The sequence below is a fragment of the Trachurus japonicus genome, chromosome 21 (genome assembly GCF_045865225.1).
Source record: "Trachurus japonicus isolate A0001 chromosome 21, Traja_1.0".
Lineage (NCBI taxonomy): Eukaryota > Metazoa > Chordata > Actinopteri > Carangiformes > Carangidae > Trachurus > Trachurus japonicus.
Window position 1 is genome coordinate 13,914,474 of NC_140927.1, and position 21,609 is coordinate 13,936,082.

Genomic DNA, 21,609 nt, shown 5'->3' on the forward strand with positions numbered 1-21,609 from the left:
GAGGTGGTGGGTGATGGCCATGTTTAACATTAGCTTAAAGTCCAGTTAAGTTATATGCAGCTGCTGCTTCTTGTGTTGTGCAAAGCTGTATATATAGCTAGTGGTCTAGTATCGTAGTACTTGTAATTTACCTTTAAATCCTGCATTTGTATTAATTCTTGTGCATGGAACTTATTTATGATTCACTGCCTCCCTTGCTGCCTTTGGTTTCTGGGTAATAAGGACCACTTTTACAGTAAAGCTTGGTTGTACAAATGTAAACATATCTTACTCACATACCCACAATCCATCAGAAAAAAAAACAATGCAACTGGTCTGTCTGTCTGGTTTGAACCACTGTGAGCTGTGCCATAAACCCCAGAATAACTTAACTGCCTGGCGCCAAGGAGGCTTCATGGTTAGAGAGCCAGATGACCTAAGCCATGTGTTGGCAAACGTCTGCTGTGCTCAAGTGTACTTGAATTACATTCTAAATCCTACTGACTTGCCATTAGAGGGGGCTAGGTAAGAAGGAAATGTTCCCCACAGAAAAGTCTGTTAGTTTCCTATTCAGTCCTGTTCATAGCGCTGTGCATCTTAGGTCTGGTTCCTGTGTCCAGTAGTTATTTTACATTGTCATATCACAGTGGTTGTAAATTGTCCCAGAGACTAGTAGTAGGTCTGTCATTGAATTTATTGTGTTGGTTCATGGCTCTGATTTCCATTCCCCCAGTCATGTTAGTTTGTTTTGTATACAATGTTCAAATCCAGATGTTGATGAACATTAATGAAAGACAGAAAGATTTTCCTTATCTTCCTTATTCCCTCATTCCTCCTCTCCTCTCCTCATCTGTTAGGATGAGTGTTTCAGTTCAGGTTCTTAGTCAAAATAGAGGCTAAAGACTTTAAATTCCTTTAATTTGTTACAGGTAATATGATATAAGTGCTAATTAAAATAATAAGACTGGTTCAGCACAGTTTTTACCTCTCATTACCTATGCACTGCTAGCTTTGGGGGGAATTTTTATGCTAATATCCTTTTATTCATTCAATTTCATGCCTTTATTCTTTTACTTAAAACCAGAAAGAAAATGTACATCAGATATTTTATAGACCCAAAGGAAAGCAGTGACAGAAAACACGGTGCTAATTGGGAACTGGACACAAACACAGTTTATGACCAGCAAGGTCCTGTTTGCCAGTTACTGTCTGTGCTGTTTGCCTGCTGAACAATCCCCCCACCCCCATTTACTGGGTCTAACAAAGCATGGTTTTAAGTTATGATGAAGAAAATACAGAACAATTCAAGTCTCATACACCTCCTCTCCTCTCCTCTCCTCTCCTCTCCTCTCCTCTCCTCTCCTCTCCTCTCTCCTCTCTCCTCTCTCCAGTGCTTTGGATATATATGTTCTCTTCTCTCTCCAGTAGCTCCCATCGCTTTTACTGTACAACTGGGAAAAATGTATCAACTGTCCGTGTTTATGTGCCAACTCTGCTGTGTCTGCATCTCACTCCTGCTTTCTCTCCTTGCAGCTACAGAGAGCTGTTCACCATCCCTGCGCAGTCATACATTTTTATAATACTAATCCTAATGGTCTCAAGTTTGAAATACTTTTAATTTGCATTTTCTGGTACAGTATTTTGAATCCGAACAGAGACAGGTGAAACCATAAAAGAAAGTTTTGACTCTTTGTTTTATTAACAAATTGATTGCAGCTAACCCTTTTTTAAATGTCATGCTTCTCTGCACCAAAGTTTTTTACTACCTACACATGGGGCTGAAAAGCACACTAACTAGCCTTGGCTTCAATTTGACTGCAAGAATCTAGGATATAATGGGACGTGATGCGGATTTCTAGGAAAGAGAGGATCCACCGAAGAGTTACCATTTGTAGCACATATAATACTCTAGCGTTAAGGCTCATGCTGTGAGATGAATGTGTCATGCCTTGTAGCTCAGAGTGATTGTATCCACTGCAGTATATGATGTAGGGGATACAACGTGTGTCAGGTGTTAGTGCCTTCATGGGAGCCAAACAAACTCTGATGTCTACTACAGGCTACTTCCTGAGCGGGAGAATAGAAAGTGTCTAAAGAGATGTTTAAACTGAAGTGCCATGCCAGAAAGCCCAAGACTTTTCCCACCTCATTCCTGACCTCCACCCCTGCAGGTTCTCATCCCCAGTGTTAAGCTGGACTATAGCCATGTTCAGTCTAGGTGTGGGTCCTTGGACAGGCGGGGCTACTCAGCAGGAGGTGGAAACGTGAGTCTTGTGCCACAAGTCCATTGTCTCTGTGTTCATGTCAGTGTTTATTTGTGTTTTCCCCGTGTTGCCTCTTCCTCTCATTCCACCTCACGTTACAATCTTCCACTGTGTTGTTAAGTCACTCATTCACTAAGTCAGTAGTGTGGATGCCCTTCACCTGATGGCTCTTTATCAACACAACATCCTTCACGAGTGGTTTGTTTCCTGCGAGGGACTTTCATACTCAGGGCTTAATGTCTCCTCCTCCAGCACAACAACATTCAGAACTGTTGCAGCCAGGGCCGTTGTATAGGGGAGAAAGGTGATGATAATTCTAGGGGCCCAGAGCCTAGTGGGGCCCACAAAAAACCCCAGTAGACTCATCTTTGTATGACTGATTTATTCTGCATAAAACCTTGACTAATACTCATAGTAATGCCACATTAGCATCAAAACAAAGTAGGCTGAATAAAAAATGATAATACATACGTAGTCTAAGAAAACAAAATGGAAAAGTTAGGGGGTAGGGGCCCATTTTAGTATTCTTTAAGGGGGCCCAGAATTCCTAGCAACGGCCCTGGTTGCAGCTACATGTAAAGCTATTACTACACTATCTGTACAGCCACAGATCCAAAGACACGTTATTTTTTAAACGTTTTTATGCATATAAATCTAAAAGCAAACAATTGAACAAAAATTGAATTGAAAACAATTGTCCTCAAGTTATTACTACCAACACTCTTGCCAGCAGGTCTCATCCTCCGCAGGTAGCTCGCTGCATGAAGCCCTTCCCTCTTACTGTAGCTGATTAACTCCGATTGCAGCCGTTTGAGGGCTGCAGGTACAGTGCTCATTTATGTGATGCACATTATCAAAGCGTGGTTATGTCACCTTAATAGTAATGAGACAATTAAAAGTTCTCACTTGACTTCTACCATTTCCCTCAGAATAGTCTATTCTCACAAAACCTATCTATTTGTATCTGACAAACCAGGGTTAGAGGAGATAGCAGCTGCTAGCAACGTTCTGTTTGAATCGACCATGTTTCAGAGGCAGCACATTTATAATTAATTGTAATGAATTATTAATTATTGTAATTATAATTACATTAAAAACAATAATTTATTATTTTAACAAAATCACATTTATTATTTTATTTTATTTTTTCAACCATAGAAAACTGGTATTCTCCGAGTTTTACCCTGACATTATTTGTTGTGGTAACCATATGAATCATTGTGATTCTGCATTGTTTTGCTGTGGGTACAATGCAGAAATGTATGTACAGCATGTTTGTATGGGGCTTGAGTCAAATAAATAAACAACGATACTTTCATTTTTGATTTGCAATCACTAAACTTACTTACCCGAAAAATAAGTGTGAAATTAACCTGAGCTGTTTTGTTCCTCTCACCCTACTACCTGTAGCCTGCTATGTATTTAGGAAAAATTATAATCGCATAATATTATAATCAAATAGCATATCAGATCCCCACCTCAGATTCTAAACATACAAGTACCTCAGCAGCTAGATAAATATCTCATGTCACTCAGCAGAGAGTGACGACGCCACAGAGGCAATTTGTTGCTTTAAATCACAACTGAACGAATGGCAGCTCCTGCCGCTTTTTATAGCGAGCACATGACTGAGAGCTGAGGGCACTGGTGAAATGGGCAAGCAGCAAGGGGATCTCAAGGCCACGGAGTCGGTGGCTGAGTGGTTGAGTGATCAATTTACTGAACTGGAGACAGGATGACATAGTAAATTTTGAATCCAGACAATAGAGGGGAAAAGACAGACAAAGGCCCTGAATTCTGGCTCAGTTAAAATTCATAATTTGGGTCTGAGCATAGGTTTTAGTGCCTGAAACTCAAATGAGGATGCTTTTGAAAATAACACAATAATAAAACAGAACAAGGCAAATCAAATTAATATTTGGTGTCATCACACATTGCCTATAAAACAGCTTCAGTTCTCCCAGTTACACCAGTGCACATCTTTTCAAGCTCCTTAGGAAGGTTGTTCCCAGCCTCTTGGAGAACTTGCTACAGGTCCTCCGTAAATTTAGGCCGTCTCAGTGTCTTTTATGGCTTCATGCAGTCCCAGACTGACTCCATCATGTTGAGATTAGAACTCTGTGGAGGCCCTGACCATCTGTTGTGCTCCATATTATTCTTGTCTCTGAAGATAATTGTCTTTTGAGGTTGTTTTCGTACTGCACAATGAGACCAATCAAACGTCTCTCTGATGGTGTTTTGTGATGGATAAGCTGTAAACATCTAACATGCCAAACCTCTTTGCACAGGACTCTTGATATGACTCTGCATACCTGTATGATATTGTTATTTCAAAGGAAGTGGCCTTTACTTAACATTTTACCAAATTAAACTGTACATATATTACATTGAGACATTACATTTGTTCACCTCATGCTCTCATATTCACAAGTGCAAATTTACCAAGTGTATTCAAAGCAAAGCTGTGCCTCTCTCTTAACTATACTATCAAAGAAAGGCAAAAAATGAAAGAGGAAAAATATAGACTTCATAAAGATATAATTGCTGGAGAGACGAGTGAAGCTGCAGCCTGATGTTCACCCACGCTGACACAAACCACATCTCATCTCTGTCTGTGAACTCACGCTGTACATCTCTGCTAGTGTTTTGCATGTGTAATAGACGGCCGGCAGGTGAACAGGCTGCATAGCCGCATTATATACTGTCCCCCCGTGCACACGGTGTTGTGGTTTCGTCATGTGGCTCATGATCTGCGTGGCTCATCATCGTCTCACTTTCCCCCGCTGTGTTTTTGTCCTCTCGGGCTATTTAAGAGAGGAGAAAATAAAGAACACCAAATCATTGGTTACAAAAGGCATTATCAACTAAATCAGTGACTTGGCGAAGCGATTGCTGACCACAGGCGTGACCCAGTGATTCATCTCAGGATGTGGTGTATCTCTTCTTGTTCATTGTGCTGTGTCAAATAGCTCCGCTCTGTTCGCTGTCTCATCGGCTCACTCCTTATATATCTCTCTGTGGTTTTCTCTTCAGATCCCCAGGGTGTGTCACATAACTGCATTTCCCTATCTGCTCTCTGCCTGTGCTGTGGCCACTTTCAACTGTGCAGTCTTCACTCTTTTTTTTTTCTCTTTTTTTTTTTAACTGTCTCACTCTGAATCGTCACTGTCGTGGTGCAAGATATAGAGTATTTGTAGAGTTTTCTGACTGTGCCAAACATTTTTAGCTCAAAACAGAGTTCCAGCACACGCACACACACACACACACACAGTTTGTATTTAGTCTTGGTTGGGTTGATTAAACACGTGACACCAGCAGCTCTCCACACAGCAGAACACAAGGACTGTCATGTAATAGCTGCTGGTATTCTGCTCTTGCGCTGTCTTGCTCATGTTTTCTAATAATTACATGCAATTAGATATCACTGTCTGAATGTAGAAACTGCAGCCTTCCGTTCCCAGTTGATACCCAAACATTTTCTTGAAACAACGTCTAATCTGATCAGATGCACTGCGTCCTCCTCTGTAATTCAGAAACGAGACGTAGAAGTCATCAGCTCTCATTGCCTCGTTCGTGAACTGTGAGCTCTGACCTCGTCTATTCCTGCCTTTGCTTCTTTCAGGTGCAGATACAGAATAAGAAGATCGACTTGAGCCATGTGACCTCCAAGTGTGGCTCTCTAGACAACATCCATCATCGGCCAGGTAACCCACAGGGGGGGGGCATTGAGGGGTAACGCTGTGTGCAAGGGCTGGAAAAAGCAGATAACGCAGTCATCTTGGACAGACCAGTAGCTCCCATTTATTTTCTATAAGAAGCAGTGAATCCTTGGCAAGAAGCGCGGTAGGCCAGAAGCCAGAGGCAGGCGAGTAGTGTGGGAAGCTCCTAAAGCACCTGACCTGCAACGAGTAGGAATTCACAGCTTGGCAACCGATCACACTTGAGATCCGTATGCTAGCATGACATCCTACTCAAGGACCCTGTTTGCATCTAGCATTAACACGTGATCTGTATCTCAGTATATCTGTTTGAGAAAAAAATCCAGCTCAGTGCAAGTTACTGTAAATGTGATTCTGCACCACAGTCTTAACCCTGTAAAGCCTGAACCATGAAATAATTGTCAGAAAATTCTAACATTTTGAAATTGGACCCTTTATTGGACCTTCTGTCAAAAAATGTACACAAATATAAGTTCAAATATATATATATATATATATATATATATATATTTTTTTTTTTTAATAGGAGATTTGCATAGAAAATTACCTTACATAATTTGATACACACATTTTCAACACGGTTCTACTATAAAATAAGTTATGAAATATTAAGTAGTTTTACTTTGCATCAATGCAGTAACTATTCCTATTGAAGTTTCAGTAAAAATCTTTACGTTTTTCTTACTTTATCTATTTCAAAATTGGCAATAATATCCATGAGAAAACACATTTGGGTCAGTGACTGACAGCAGCCATATTGAATGTCCCAAGTGAAGGCCTGCTGGTGCATAAATAACTGCACCCTGGTGGTTTGTTTGATCATTGCATGTATCTGATTGTATACTTTAGGTTTTTCAGGAAAAAAATCACAGTGGGGATGTAGAGGTCTGAAAAACTCATGTATTTTCATGTATCAGATTTGATACAAATGGCGAGTTGACAGGTCACCCAAACCCACCTCCTCCTGCTGGTGTCAGGTTCACAGCAAAGCAGATCATTCTTCCCTCTTATAAAGAGATTTGAAATTAAATTCACTTGCTTTTTTTAGATCTGATTGCAGTGCAGTCTGTCCATACCAGGTGTAAATGCATGTTCATGTATCTGATGTCATTAACTGATAATATAACCAGGTACAGATGGCAGTTTACAGTAATACCAAGTATAAATGGGGCCAAGGACTCCCACGGGTGCTCGCTCTAACACTGGTACATGTCAGACACAGAGCGTGAAGGCAAGGCATGAAATTGGCTTGACAATTAAGGTGTAATTTGATCCAATGTAACTAATAAATGTAATTTGCAGTTTATATTTAACTGCCGAAGGAGCACACCACCAGTCGAATGAAGCTCCAGTCCATAACAGTGGTGGAAGAGTCAATAAACTGAATTTGGATTGACAGCTCCATGGATCTGTCCACAGGTGGCCGAATGTGGGAGGTGTTGTGGTTTCAGGCTGTCAACAGGATTGGATCTAACCTGGAATCTGTTTTGTTTTTTTGAATTTTTCATTCAAATCACTGACTGTGAAAGAACAAAAAATAATGCGTGTTAACGATGACTTGCTTCAGTTAGATCTTTATCAGGCAGGGAAGGACTGTCCAAGTGTCCAAGACTTTCTTAGAATTAGAATTAGAATCCTTTATTGTCACTGTCAACATTGTCACCAACATTTACTGTGAAAATACTGTACGTTTTAGCAGCTCCACATGGCAGTAGTACAGTAAAAAAAATAAAAACAATATATATATATAAGAAATACAGTAGAACAGTAAACAGTATAAAAACAAGTCTCCATAAATATGGAGATGTGCATTTAAGTGCAAAAGAGTAAGTGGGCTCATAGTGCTCGTAGTACTCTGAAGGAGTAGGCCAAAAGAGAAAATACAGTTCATAGTCAGGTTAATGGCATTGGTTTTGGGAAGTCAATGTTAAAATTTTAGTTTTTGGAGCCTCGATCATCTCAACTGAAATTCTTCAGGTTGTGACAAGAACCTTCGCTACATATCTGCCAAAACCTTTGTAAATGTAACCAAGTCTCCGTGATCAGACGACTGCAGGTTATTGATAAAATATGTACATTCTATTCAGATAAACCCATTGTGTTGACACACTGAAGAGCTATTTTTATTACAGTGCTGAAGAGATTTCAGATAGTGATTGCTAGAAAGCCTACAGTATGTGCATCTCAAGCAGGTTTCGAGCACTGTTTTGCAGTGAGGTTCTAAAAGGCTTCTCCCCTCCCACTTGTTTTTTTTGTGGTCATTGCATCAGATCCTGCAGCACCATCTGCTGGCCACTCAGTATCCCAGTCTTTATTTTTTTTTTTAATCATTTATTGTGGGTTCACTGGAAACACAGGATCTTTCAGCACAACGTTTCTTCATGAAACCAGGGTGTGAACAAGAAAACTGTCCAGTCACACAAACTGGTCCTATTACCTTTAGTCAGTTGCTGACAGGCTGTAAAACCAAATCAATATTTTCCTGTATAGCATTTACACTTCCTCTGCTTCTTCCCAGGGGGCGGTAACGTGCGTATAGAAAGTGTGAAGTTGGACTTCAAAGACAAGGCCCAAGCCAAGGTGGGTTCCCTGGATAATACTCACCACATTCCTGGTGGAGGCCGCATAATGGTAAGTGTCAGCTCCATGCCCTCAATCCATGATTTAAAGGAAAACATAGTTTTTGAGAGATTGTCTTACTAGTCAACATAGCTTTATGAATACCTGTAGGTAAATATTAGGTACAGTATATAACCTCCTAAATAATATTTTCTCTATATACTACTATAGTAATACTATAGTCACGGTGTGTAGACTTTTTAGTTGTCCTTATTTTTCAAATTAACTATTACCTAATGTAGTGAGAGGTCACCATCATCCATGAATATTTCTGTCCATCTAAAGTTAAATGGCACAGACAGAGTCTTAGCCAGGGAAGTTAAATGTGTAAATAAAGAAATGTCTTACAGATACTCGATAAAAAACACAATAGTTTACATTTACCTTACAGTACCCTTAACCCCTACAGTATCCAAAAGTTTAAACCTTTCTTTACAGTAACCCCACCCACACACACACACACACACACACGTGTATGTATATGTGTGTGTTAAATATTTCCAATAGGCCAATCTTTCAAAAACTTGTTTTCCTTTATCTGCCTTTGAGGGTATCAGGAAAGGTAGGTGGTAGGTTTATAATATAAACTTCTATCATTAAATAATGTAGAAGTAAATGTGGTTCATTTTTTGCAGTTGTTCTCATGTTGACTCACAAAGAAACATAAATATTTTTTTTGACACAACATAAAAATGATGTCTGACTTCCTTCCCATATACTTCTCCTGTCACACCACCTGCACTGAATAGATTGAGAGCCACAGGCTGATGTTTCGTGACCAAGCCAAGGCCCGCGTGGACCACGGAGCCGATGTCGTCGTCCAGTCGCCGGGCCTCTCCGGCTCGGTGTCTCCTCAACGCCACCGAGACAGCCACCTCTCATCCTCCGGCAGCCTGAACATGATGGAGTCGCCGCAGTTGGCCACCCTGGCTGAGGACGTCACTGCGGCTCTGGCCAAGCAGGGTTTGTGAACACTGGATTTATAGGTTCATGCTCTGCACCACAGACGTCCTCAGCCTGATTCCCTCAAACTTTTCTGCCCACTCCTGCCACCCTGAGGCCAACTACAGCTCAACCAGAGCCTCTGAACATCTCCACTTCAAGATCCATCTCTCCACTCTAAGTAGGGACTCACATTAGGAGCTACGGTACTTTGGTCCTTTTTATTTTGAACCCGAATATGTGATTCATTTTCTTGGCCTCTTCTCTTTCAATTATGTTGCATAGAATAGTTCAGTCCGAGCACTGGTCATAGATAAGGTTAAGTCTGTAAGGACCAGGTATTGGCTTGACTGGCCCTGGATCAGTGTTTTGAAGCAGCTATCGCCTTTTTCTACATAAAATAAGAAGTAATGTGACCAGCACACCATGCAGCACGTGTTGTTCTTGCTCAGTAAATGTGCATGGACGCCAACCCACCTAACAAACCAAGCATCCTTAACGCAAGTCATTCTTGTCATCAAATATATAATATGATATCTTTAACAAATATATATAGAAACATGTATAAAAATACAAGTTCTTTGCCATCTAAATGTCCTCAAAACATTTTAACAGGAAGTGACAATATGGCTATAAAATATACCTGTAAAATTGCATTATTGCAAGAACTAGGTCTATGTTATGACGAGCATGTATTGATTCAAATATAAAAAGAGGCTATTTTGTAATTTAAAAAAAGGATTTTAGTAAGTTATTTCCTCAATTATTGGATAAAGATTATAAACAAGTTCATGTTTTGTAGTTATTAGTTGTTTACAGTGTAATGCTTGGTGACAGTGTCAGACAGCTGATTTGGTGTTGCTAAGGAATGCATCTTAGTCCTGTTGACGGGCATCACACACTTGTACCTGCTCAGTAGTTCAATATAGAAGCCTGTTTATACTTCAGAACAATATTAAACACTGGAGTTCGTTCCACAAACGTCCATCCGAAAAGCAAACAGCTAAAAGTATATTGTCTTTTCAGCTTACATGATTGAACAGTACAGAGGTTTCTCTGCTAACAGACGGGTGTTGCGCTCGTCGGGACTGTCTGCCGTCTGCGCCGCAAGAGGACACGCTACAGTTTGGCAATCTGAGATTTAGCAGAGGAGCAGCTACTTTGAAATGTCTGTATGTGTGTGTGTGTTTGGTGCAGAGCCCACGTTGTTTTGCCATGGATGCTACCGTATCTGGATGTTATGTTGCAATATGTGGGAGAAGAAAGTGAGAAAAGATAAAACAATCTTTTTTCTTTTTTTTTTTGAGAAAAATCCATTAAAAAGACACTTGATGAAGAAAAATAAAACGACCGAGGGGACTCGGTCAACTCCTGTTAGATCTGTTAGGACAGTGTTTGGTCGATCTAGTTTCTTTTTCAGACACCATGTGTGGTATATCTTGCCTCCTGCCTAATTACTGCCCTCACCTGCGACTGTTTGTTTGCTTCTGTGTTTTTTCTGCATCCCCCATCTCTGTGTGCCCCCCTCCCCGCCTCCACCCTACAGCAACTGTAAATGTATTTAAAAGGTCAAGTAGATGTACGCAGTTTTTCTCTTGTTGATATGACACCAATTACAATAATTAATGACAATAAAAGGGACAAAAACTGATGCTGGAGCACTTGTCTTTTTTTTTTAGATGAGACATATAGTTACAACAGGAATTTAACAATCTTTTCATTTTAGAGAGAATTCAGCGAATGCACAAAAAGTGGAAACAGTTGCCCTGGAGGTTACAAAAGTCACCTCCAACCACCATGTGATTTCACCCATACAAAAACCAAGCGTACTAATGACGAGTTGCATGTCAAGCTAATTGGCTGCCAGCTGTAGCTTCATATTTAATTTAGACAGAGTCGTATCAGTCTCATTAACTCGACAACAAATGAGCTTATTTTTCAAAATGTCAAGCTTTGCCTTTAACATGCAATCATGCAAATGAGTTGCATCGAATAAACAGAGTCAGCGATTCGGGAATAAAATGGGAGTTTGTGAAAATTTTATTGTGAAATTGCAGAGGATACAATAAGTTAAGACTTAGGGATGGGTTGGGTGAGGATGTGGATTTGTTTTGATGGCCAGTCCTGGGCCAAACCAGTCACTTCACTGGCAGATAGAGAGCCAGCCAGACAGTAAAGTGACAAGAGGAGGGGATCATGATTATCCCACCCTCCCCTCCATCACTGTTCCACTGTGAACACCAGTGACGATGAGAAAAAAAACCTAATGAGACTGGAGGACTAGGGTGAAGATGAGGAAAGAAATATCTCGTGGGGAAACCAGGATGGCTTCCTGAACAGCAGGAGGAGGAGGAGAGAAAAAAGCACCAGTTGGACAAAAAAAAGGTTTAGAATAAAACAAAGGAAGGTTTCAGGAAATGACATCTCATAGTCCTTTGTTCCCCCTGCTTCCTCAGGAAACAGTGAGTGGATGTCGTGACACCATGGGGTCTGCACTTATACGATGGTCACCACCGCAGTGGCAGGGTCCTTACACAGACATGATGTGCTTGACAAAGGCTGTGGGTGAAGACCAGGGCAGCACACACAGGACAGAGGACAGGACAGAGGAAATGAGTGAGTGCGGAGTGGAAAAATAAATCACAATGAAATAATAGACAATATTTGTTCATATTTGTTCATCAACATGAAAGTTCAAATGGAGAGATATAAGCAACATGAAACATCTGAGATATGGACTTCAGCACAATAGAATATCTTTGTCTCAGTTTATGCATGCTAAAAAATACTAGTGTGTATTCACTTCCTTAGCAAAACTGTGGAAAGTAAACACACAGACACCTCACTCTCTGTGTAGTGTGATTCTAAATATCCCCACTTTTAGACCCTATTACTGTATGAACCAAGCTACCATAATGCTCAATCCTACATTTCCCATAATGCAGCTGGATAGCACATTTTCTTCTGATGACATAATCAAACTGCTTTCACAGGCTGAGGTGTACTCTCCTAATAAATGATTTCAAGTGTACAGTACAATGGTTGCAGTGCCCCTTTAAAATAATATAAAAACACTAATATACACAAATTAAAAATATCTTTTTCATCATAATATTGTAACTTACCCTCGTAGTTGACACCGCCACTCTCATCCTCCTGTCCTGTCATAAGAGCATCAATCTCAGCCTCAGTCATCTTCTCTCCTGTAGGGGGAGGCAGAGGACAACCAGTATTAATGACACACAGTGATACACACACACACACACACACACACACACCAAGCACGAAGCCTGACTCACCCAGTGTTGACAGGACAATACGCAGCTCAGCACCCATCACTGTGCCGTTGCCCTCCTTGTCGAAGACGCGCAGACCCTCAACGTAGTCCTCGTATCCGGCCTTGTTTGGGCTGTTGATGATGGTCTGGAGCATGGGCAGGAAGCCCTCGAACTCTACTCTCTTGTTGGCCATGTCTGCATGGAGGGAAACAGAACGGTTAGTTGCATCCAGAGGTAAATAAGTCGGTCAGGTCTGAGTCAATAGGCAGCACATGGACAAAATCCTCGTCAGTGCATCTCACCAATACCACCAATACTATATTGCACATATTTGGACCAGTGCATGTTTTATTTAGTGCTTTACTGATCTATTCTGATCTTATATTTGACAATTATTATGTAATGTGCAGCAGTGGCTCTGTCGTCAGCGATGACGGTCATGGTGCCAGAGATTTATGTCTGATCACAACAGCTTTTTAGTGATTTGTATCAAACAAATGAAGGGACCTAACAAAACATACAGTATAGACCTTTTCAGAGAGTATAAACAAATACAGGTGTTACCAAGGATACTAATTAAGGCTCCATTCTATTTAGTGTACCAGAGCGTTTTCTAATGAGCCACACCTGTCTTTGTTTATACTCTCTGAAAAGGTCTATAAAGATCAAACCCAGACTAAATGTTGAATGACCTCTACAGGCAGCCAATTTCAAATCTGCTGTATGTCTGACCACATTAACTGTCTCAGTAGGAAGTGGACAAGTGAGACATTTTGCACATCCGACAACATCCAGCTGAGATGTTTCACATTACACAGAGCACAGTGTAGCGCTGCACAGCAGTGACAATTTCTACCACTAGCTGTCAGTACATACTGGATTTTCACTCTGTATCGACCCTAAAGAAGGTGGAGATTTGGGCTCATTTCAGACATATTTTTGTTTTCTGTGTTCTTTCAATGATATTTTTTCAGGTGATCTGACTAAACATGTCAGATTTCAGCCATAAAAAGCAACTACTGATTATTTCTTCCTCCATATATTTCATCAAAATGTACAAGAGGGGCATTTTATGTACCAAAAAGCAGTGACTACACCATGAACATCAGTGATAAATGACAGAGCCATACATCACTAGTTACTACACACTCTATGTATGTACTACTAAGCATAACATTTCTGACAAATCAGTTATATGTAAAATAGTTACAGTATAACAGTGTTTTAAAGTACACTGCAGATCATGGTGATTTCAATCAAAATATCACCAAAAATAATCCTATTATGTAAAGACTACGACTAAATGTACATAGCAGTGTAGGTTCAAATCCAGTTTGCTGTAGCATTTCAGTGCAAGTACATTAGAAAATAAAATAAATATTTGCACTTTATGGAATTACTCAGTATCAGTTCATCAAATTTAAATCTATTGAATTGTCTTTAACACCCAAAAGCTTTAGCACACCACCACACAAACTCTGAACTAATCAAATTACATATATAGAAGAGTTCTCTTACCCTCAGCAGAGGGGGTTCCCAGCATCTTGGCCACCTCCTTGTTGGTGGGGTTCTGTCCCAGAGCACGCATGATGTCAGCGATCTGGTTGTAAGCCACCTTGTTGTCACCCACCCTGTCGAACAGACCGAAGGCCTCCTTGTAGTCTGTGGAGCCGGAGGAAAACAGAGTGTCATCACTCGATTGTTCTCGTCACTTCTATCAGGTGATTTGTGTTTGTGTGTGTCAGAGGTGCTCAACAGTGAGTTCATATGGACAGAATGTCACCTTGTGAACACTTTACCTTCCACAGTGTATTTATATTATATTCCTTGTGGGATTTTGTATGTTATTTATTGTGGTGATTCCTATGGAAATTGTCTCTTATTTTTCCTGGAATTAAAATTATATTTGTGTTTTTAGAATACATTTTATTTCATTTTTGTAACTAAGGTACTGCACCAAAATTCATTTCGACCAAATGTGAGTGTAGAAGTTTCACTTTAAAGGGATAGTTCAACATTTTTTGGCAAATTGGCCCATTGCCATAATCCCTATAGTTTTAGTAGTAGGTTCGTTACCTTTAATTGTTGGTGCAAGCTATTTTTAGAATTAAATGGCGGAGCAGAGCCGCGAGCTGCTCACAGCTACGCTACGGAGGCTAATGGGATTTCTTGGTTTCCCTCACCAAACTCATCAGATACACAATCCAACAACTCCAAAATGCTCTTGTGGACAAGTTGTGACCTGCACATTCACCACGCTATGAGATAATAACGGAACGTTGCGAGACAGAGTTGTTTTCGAGGCAAATGCAGAGACTGCTTGCCAAAAAACTGTCTCCAACGGGAACGCGAATCAGCGGTTTTAAACCTACTGCTATAACTATAGGGATTATGGCAAAGGGCCAATTTGCCAAAATGTTGAACTATCCCTTTAATTATATGAACCTAGCATTAGCTTTATTTGCATGTGTGTTTGTTTGTATGTTTTATATCTTATGGATATCCCTGCATTTTACATTCATGTAGAGTCACATAATATTAATGTGATTTTAAATGTCAAGGTTCATTGAAATAATCTGTGGGAGTCAGTGGATGAAACCTCATGTTAAAAATGGTCTAAGCAGACAATGGCCGTATTTCCAGATGCAATTTGATTCATACTAATAAACCAAACAGTTTTGATTTATACGAGACGCCTGTGCATTTTCTCTAGGATGTGTAAAATGTTTGTTTTTCCACATTTGCAGTCAGCTGTTTGCATAATAACTGTGTCTTTGGTATTTCTTCCAGCAGGTGGAGGCAGCTGCTCTACAAACTGACGAGGTAGTCTTGTCCGAAACCTTTCTATATGTTGTGGTGTCACAGGCTGGACAGACTGACTCCTGCCAAGCTCCATCAACCTTCATACTATTTCTATCTCAGCCATCTCCTTCTCCCTCTCCCTCTCTCTCCCCCCTCTCTCCCTGTCTCTCTCAGCAGGGTTGCGGGCTCTTTTAAAAGACCACCTTGGAATTGATAAACATAGCTGAGAATATGAGCCCCCTCCTTTTAAAGGCAAGGCCTTCTGTGGCTGAGCCGAGGAAAAGAAGGGAATGCTGACTGCAGCGTAACACGTAGGCGTCCAGACAACAGCTCTGCTCCGGTGGCGTCTAGTTCCAAAGGGCCAATAGCACACAGGTGTTTCTCGATATCAAACTCTATCATTTCATTTTCCTTCTATTCTATCCCTCTATGAAACAATAAATGAGCTCCTTCTTAATATCATTATAATTATTTTAAGCTGTTCTTGGCATATGCTTTAGCACTGATCTAGCGAAAGAGAGTTTAATGTTACCAGCAAAGTGCCAACAAACAGTCTTAATAAGAGCAGTTGGTATGAGGGGTTGGTGAAACTGATTTGTGATGCTCTGCCCACCAGTCATCAGTGATTTTAATATCCTCACTGATCCTTCTCCTCTATGTTTTTAGATGAAACAAGCTAATCTACTATGTTTGTTTCAGCTGCTCTGGTTTAAAGTGACAATCAGGCACAATCAGCTGCTGCTTGTTTTGAATGAAAGTCTGCACATATTCAGATCCACTTGCGAAATGTTGCATGTTAATATCAGCTATGCATAACAGTCAAGAAATATGTTTGTATGTATTTGTTAGAAATATCACCATATTCTTTTTTCACTATAATCTCAAACGTTTACTTGTTTGTGGTGTGTGTGGATGTTTGAATGGGTTCCTAGCTTCACACATCCATTATCACATTTCACAAGCCATCTGATATTCTCGAGGAATGTCAAAACACAAATGACAGAGGTGACCATCTGTCATGAGCCTTTTAAAACCCCGCACCAAGTATGTTGCAGGTTTGCATTATCAATCTTTATGAGAAGGCCACACAATTTTCTTCACAGCTTTACTATCAAACTACTTTGAACCTTCTTAGTTTCTCTCACGCTGATTTATTATAAGATGCCTTTTCTTATTTTCCAGGACTGTGGGCTGAGACATCCTCAAGAGGAAGATGAGCTGATGAATGTCACATGATTTCAAAGGTAAAATGAGAATGACTTACCTTCAACCTGGTCAGGGCTGAACTCGATCTACAAGCAAACAAACACAAGGCAGCCATGTTTAGTATAAAACAAATGCAACAAAGTCACAGTGATTGTGCACATTCCATTTAATCTAGTCTAATCAATCAGGTCTAAACTAGGATTAAATTTGTCTCTTTGCCAAAATTAGCTTCACATGGTGGCATCCGATCTGAGGAGGTCCATCTTTAGCTACATTAACATGTCCACATTTGGTGTCACCCTGCATTGCAATCACCCATCAGTCACCTCTCTTTTAGTCCAATCCAGAGGGGTGGGGGCGTGGTCTAAACCTTGGTGAGCTATCCATGGTTCTAGTCATTCTCCTCAGGACATCTCTGACTGTGGTCCTTTGAGCCTGTAGCTGCTCTGACTGTCTCACTATTAACTGTGTATCCACTCACAGATATTTGTAGTAATGTGTCCAATAAAGATTGATGTCCAGTGAAGGAAAAAGACCCATAATAAAATGACATTTTGACCTCTTTATTTCCCATCATTGTCTATTTTATAGGATAGGATGCTTGGATCTTTTCCTGTTCTGTCCATAACTTGACTCCTATAATCAGAGAAGTAACATCAGTCCCCTGCTCCTCTCTCTCCTCCCAACTTTTTGAAATAAGATAAAAGCATTACTTTGCCTAAACAACCTCTTTTCTTTCTAACAACTGCAGTGTAGGTCTAGTTCTACCATGCAACAAGTCAAATCTCAGCTCCTTCTGAGCAGCCATTCATCCTATCTCCATCCCTTCCTTCCAAGGCCAGATCATGCTCTCTCACTCTCATTGTACCTTGACTGCGGACAGATCGACGGCGGCGGGAGCCGCGGGAGCGGGGGCGGGCTCGGGTGCAGGTGCGGGTGCTGGTGCGGGCTCGGCCTTCTTGGCGGGAGCCTTAGCGTCCTTCTTGGGTGCCATTTCAGCAGGTAGTAAAGTTACTGTGTTCCTGAAGCACAGACAATTCCCGGTTCGGGTGTCAACACAAGGAGTGTAGCACAGAGTGGAGGGGACTCGAAGCAAGAAATCACCGTTTGGGCGTATATATATGAGGCTATTTTCCTCTTGACCCCCGTCAACGCTGTTCCCGGGTAAGGATTGGATAGCTGATGGGAGGGGTGTGTGTGTGTGTATGTGTCGTGACTGTGTGTGTCGGAGGCGGGAGGGGGTGTCCTCTCTAAACATGGAGTATAGGGCTGCGGGCCAGAAAGTGTTTATTTATGCCTTATATCGATAATCAAAAACGAAAACACTGGAAACGGTGTGAAAGGTTACATAACTCTGGGGCCATGCGATTTCCTCTTCACATCACAAGTGAACAGTTCCACTATTACGCACAGCTCTGCGCACCATTACGCACTACCAGGACGCATCCCCGTCTATTTGAGGATGATTAACGGCTGTAACATTTGAAGACGTTAAAAAAAAGGACTAGAAACCTTTAGACTGTTTTTACTGTTTGTGTAAAATCTTAGGAACAAATAATATGATAATTAATGCCCGAACGGGTCATTGACAGGACAGTGAGCTTTTAACTGTAAAATGAGGAGCTCATCCAATATGGAGTTGCGTCATTTCTTTGCGTCACTGTGGTAAACATAAGCTTGAGTCAAGTAGAAAATAATGTTTCAGTGAACGGTCAGAAATAAGACACTGTAAATAAGGAGAGGATGGTTTCCCAGAAAAGAAAAAGTATCATATGCCCTGAGCGCTGTAGATCAGGGATGTGTTTGATGGTGGCTCGCTCTAAACTCTCCACACTCTCACATTTTGCTTTGATGACCTTATGTGCCTTATCCTTTAAGCCAGATATTCAGGAGTTAAGTCCCACAGTGACAGTGTTTATGGAAGAAGGTTATGACAGGACATCAACATATGATTATCATTGCTAGTTTTTTATGCTCACATCGGTTATTGTTGAGTATTACTGTAACTCATGTCTTGCTGCAGTTCTGCTGGGCTCATCGAAGCTTGCTGTGTACTCAAGCATCACCCCACACTTTATTTTAGATACCAGCACAGATCATAGAGTTTCCAGAAACACAATCAGCCTACATCATCATCATTATCATATTCATCAACAACATCATCATCATCATCATCATCATAGAAATGTGGAGAAATGATGTACAATACATCTAGGTTGTCTACATTTGATGTAATGGTGCTGCCATAAAAACATGGTATATTTAGTTGAATATTTTGTCCCTTATGAGCATCATCAAGGCTTCAGGCTTAGAATATATATGAGTTAGTGTCAAACACTGTGTAGTTAACTGAAAATAGAAGAAATGTAAAATGAAAAAGAAAAAAAAAATGAAGGAACAACGCATGAAACCAATTGAAATTAATATTTGAGAAACTGTTAGAGGACCAGGGAAAATGTGGACAGATGATGGACGTGGTGTCTTCCAGGTCTAATACCAAACCATTGTTTATTTGCAGACACTGACAGAGTATGTCGGGTAGAGCAGCACCTGTGTTCAGTGCAGGGCTCTGTGGTGGTGAGCGGTCACCTCCACCCCAGCGGGGGGAGGATGTGACGTAAAAGCGCAGAGTGCTGGAGATCTAGTGGAGCTCTCAGCTGCTGATGTCAGTAACCCAGACAAGGCTAAGAGTGCAAATTCTGTCTTCTTAATTCTTGTCTATATCTGTCTCCCGGTGCCAGCGGTGCAGCCCCGCTCCCACCACCACGACAGGGCCTGGTGATGACGGAGCTGCATGAATTCCTTCACTCTGCAGGCCCTTCCCTTCCCCCACCCACTTGCTTTCACTGACCCCATCTCCACGAGGGCAAGCCAGAGAAAGCCTCAGTCCCTCAGCTGTCATCTGGGCTCACCCACGGCACCCCACTGCACCTTCTCGAAGTCTGACTTCCCCTCACTCCCTCCCCCAATATAAACTCTGCCTCAGTCCTTGCACCTGTGCTGAAGTCCAATCTGAGCTCCACTATAGAATCTTAATGGATTCAGCAGCATGGAAGAACTGGGCTTTATTAAGATGTGATGGCAGGTCCTGCTTGAACGAGGGAAAAAAAGAGATATCAGGTTTAGTTGGGCAGGTTAAGATAACCAAGGTTTGGTATGTGAATCATATACAGTACTGAGTTTCACATGATCTCAAGTCACCCACTGCCAATATTTAGGGATTGAAGTTAGATTATTTCTATTATTTGTTTTGTTGTCCAACAACTTAATTTTCTGCTAAAGTAATTCCAGTAACATTTCCAAGTTTCAATGTCACATAACAAAAAACTCTATTGAAATAGAAAAATTTGTGTTGTAGCCTATGGTTAATTGTGGCCCCGGTGAGTCTGAACAAACAGGTTTCTAAATACACTTTAGTCAGTGAGTCATTCCAAGTATCACATTAATAGAGATTAACGACCTCCTTCCTCTGACTAAACCTGTAACCCTTTACTTATTCATCATCAGGGTCCAGCTCCTTTGGGAAAAAGGCCATACTGGGGAAGTAAGGTCAGATTCTCTAAAATGGGAGTTGGGGGTGGAGGGGCACAGCAGTGACAGCCTCCATCTGAAGATCAGTTTCAACAGCCAATCCTTCCTTGGTGACCACTGCTGACCACCATGGGTCTGCTGGCAGAGGAGAGAGGGAGCAAATTTATATACCATAGGCTATTTGACAGGAACACCATCAAGGGCCTCTAAGGATCCCCAGAAGCCACTCTGAGAACCACTGATTTAGAGACACCCATTGCTATTCCTTGCTTTTAACAAGCAGATGTATTTTTAGTCAGGCTAAAAATACAAAATGGGACATTTCGAGGAGGCAGCGATGTTATGGTGAAAAGAGGAAGCTCTTGCTTTGTGTGCATTATTTTTGACATACAGTATAAACACATAATTTAATTCATCTGGTTTTTGTACAAAATCCTGCATTTCTAGCTTCTCCTACTTGACAAGATGTATTTATGATGTATTGTTGCTACATTTATCCTACTTTACAGGCCGTCAGAGCTCAGGTGCAGAGGCATACAGCATTATTGTTTCGAGATCTAACTCCACCCACTGTTTGTTCAGTTATATAGGCTATGGATTAACACAATTACATTAATGCACATCCGGTACGAGAAAGGAAAACAGTGAACAAGACTCATAGTCCACAGCCATGCTAATGCCTCTGTGAGGTTGTATTCAGCAGTGTTTTAGCTGAATGCTAATATTAGGAAGCTAACACGTTTACAGTGTTGCAGTGGACATGTTGATGTTCAGCAAGAATAATGTTCTTCAGTGGACATTCTCATTTTTTGACCAGTGTGCGAGCTTTTTCCTGTTGTCTTAAATGTTTGTTGGCCTACACACCTGGAAAGAGAGTTTCTTCTTTGGACAGTGAGTAAGAGTGCAAACACCATTCAATAGTTATAGCACTCAACTCAAAGTAGACTACGCCTGTGGCTGATGGGAACATTATTGGAAATTTGTTTTGAAGGGATTTAATAATGAACTATGTGACAAATTAAAATTGAGAGAGAGAGAGAGAGCTCAGTGGATAATCACAAGTTGATCTGGGGAGGCAGTTCATACCAGGACATTCTTTACCAAATGTCACATCAATGCTACAGTGTTTTTTCAGTCTAAACCAAAGTAATGGACCGACTAGCTGACAGATCAACTGTGCCATTCTGTGCCAACATGATTTTAAAAAAAGTTGTAGATAGGCTTGAGGCCTTTTGCATAACTTATGCAAAGTGGGTACAGGCTGTTCTT

At 41.0% G+C, this 21,609-nt stretch overlaps 2 protein-coding genes across 9 annotated transcripts in view; one reads left to right on the forward strand and one right to left on the reverse strand.

Annotated features, from left to right (window-relative positions):
• The window catches only part of map2 (microtubule-associated protein 2), a 96,577-nt gene extending 84,702 nt beyond the window's left edge, over positions 1–11,875 (forward strand). For 4 of the 8 annotated variants that reach the window (XM_085765831.1, XM_085765838.1, XM_085765833.1 and 1 more), the window contains 4 exons: positions 2,151–2,243; positions 5,866–5,947; positions 8,481–8,593; positions 9,331–11,875. In XM_085765831.1, coding sequence (XP_085621957.1) covers positions 2,151–2,243; positions 5,866–5,947; positions 8,481–8,593; positions 9,331–9,552 — 510 coding nt within the window. In that variant the 3' untranslated portion in view covers positions 9,553–11,875. The remainder of the gene's footprint in view (positions 1–2,150; positions 2,244–5,865; positions 5,948–8,480; positions 8,594–9,330) is intronic. The other 4 variants (XM_085765834.1, XM_085765836.1, XM_085765835.1 and 1 more) reach the window with 3 other exon arrangements.
• myl1 (myosin, light chain 1, alkali; skeletal, fast) lies at positions 11,541–17,898 on the reverse strand. Its single transcript, XM_085765840.1, has 6 exons — positions 17,678–17,898; positions 16,868–16,895; positions 14,320–14,463; positions 12,823–12,996; positions 12,649–12,726; positions 11,541–12,082 (listed from the first exon to the last, which is right to left on the reverse strand). Exons 1-6 carry the CDS (start codon positions 17,801–17,803, stop codon positions 12,054–12,056), a joined length of 579 nt encoding a protein of 192 aa, XP_085621966.1. The 5' UTR covers positions 17,804–17,898; the 3' UTR covers positions 11,541–12,053.
• Positions 17,899–21,609: the final 3,711 nt, after the last annotated feature.

Excerpts from the sequence above, each read along its gene's own strand:
- myl1 (XM_085765840.1), bottom strand. The coding sequence starts at position 17,803 with ATGGCACCCAAGAAGGACGCTAAGGCTCCCGCCAAGAAGGCCGAGCCC. Across the intron at positions 14,464-16,867 it reads CAGCCCTGACCAGGTTGAAG|ACTACAAGGAGGCCTTCGGT; the intron begins GTAAGTCATTCT and ends CCGGCTCCACAG. Across the intron at positions 12,083-12,648 it reads TGGCGGTGTCAACTACGAGG|CCTTTGTCAAGCACATCATG; the intron begins GTAAGTTACAAT and ends CTTCACCCACAG.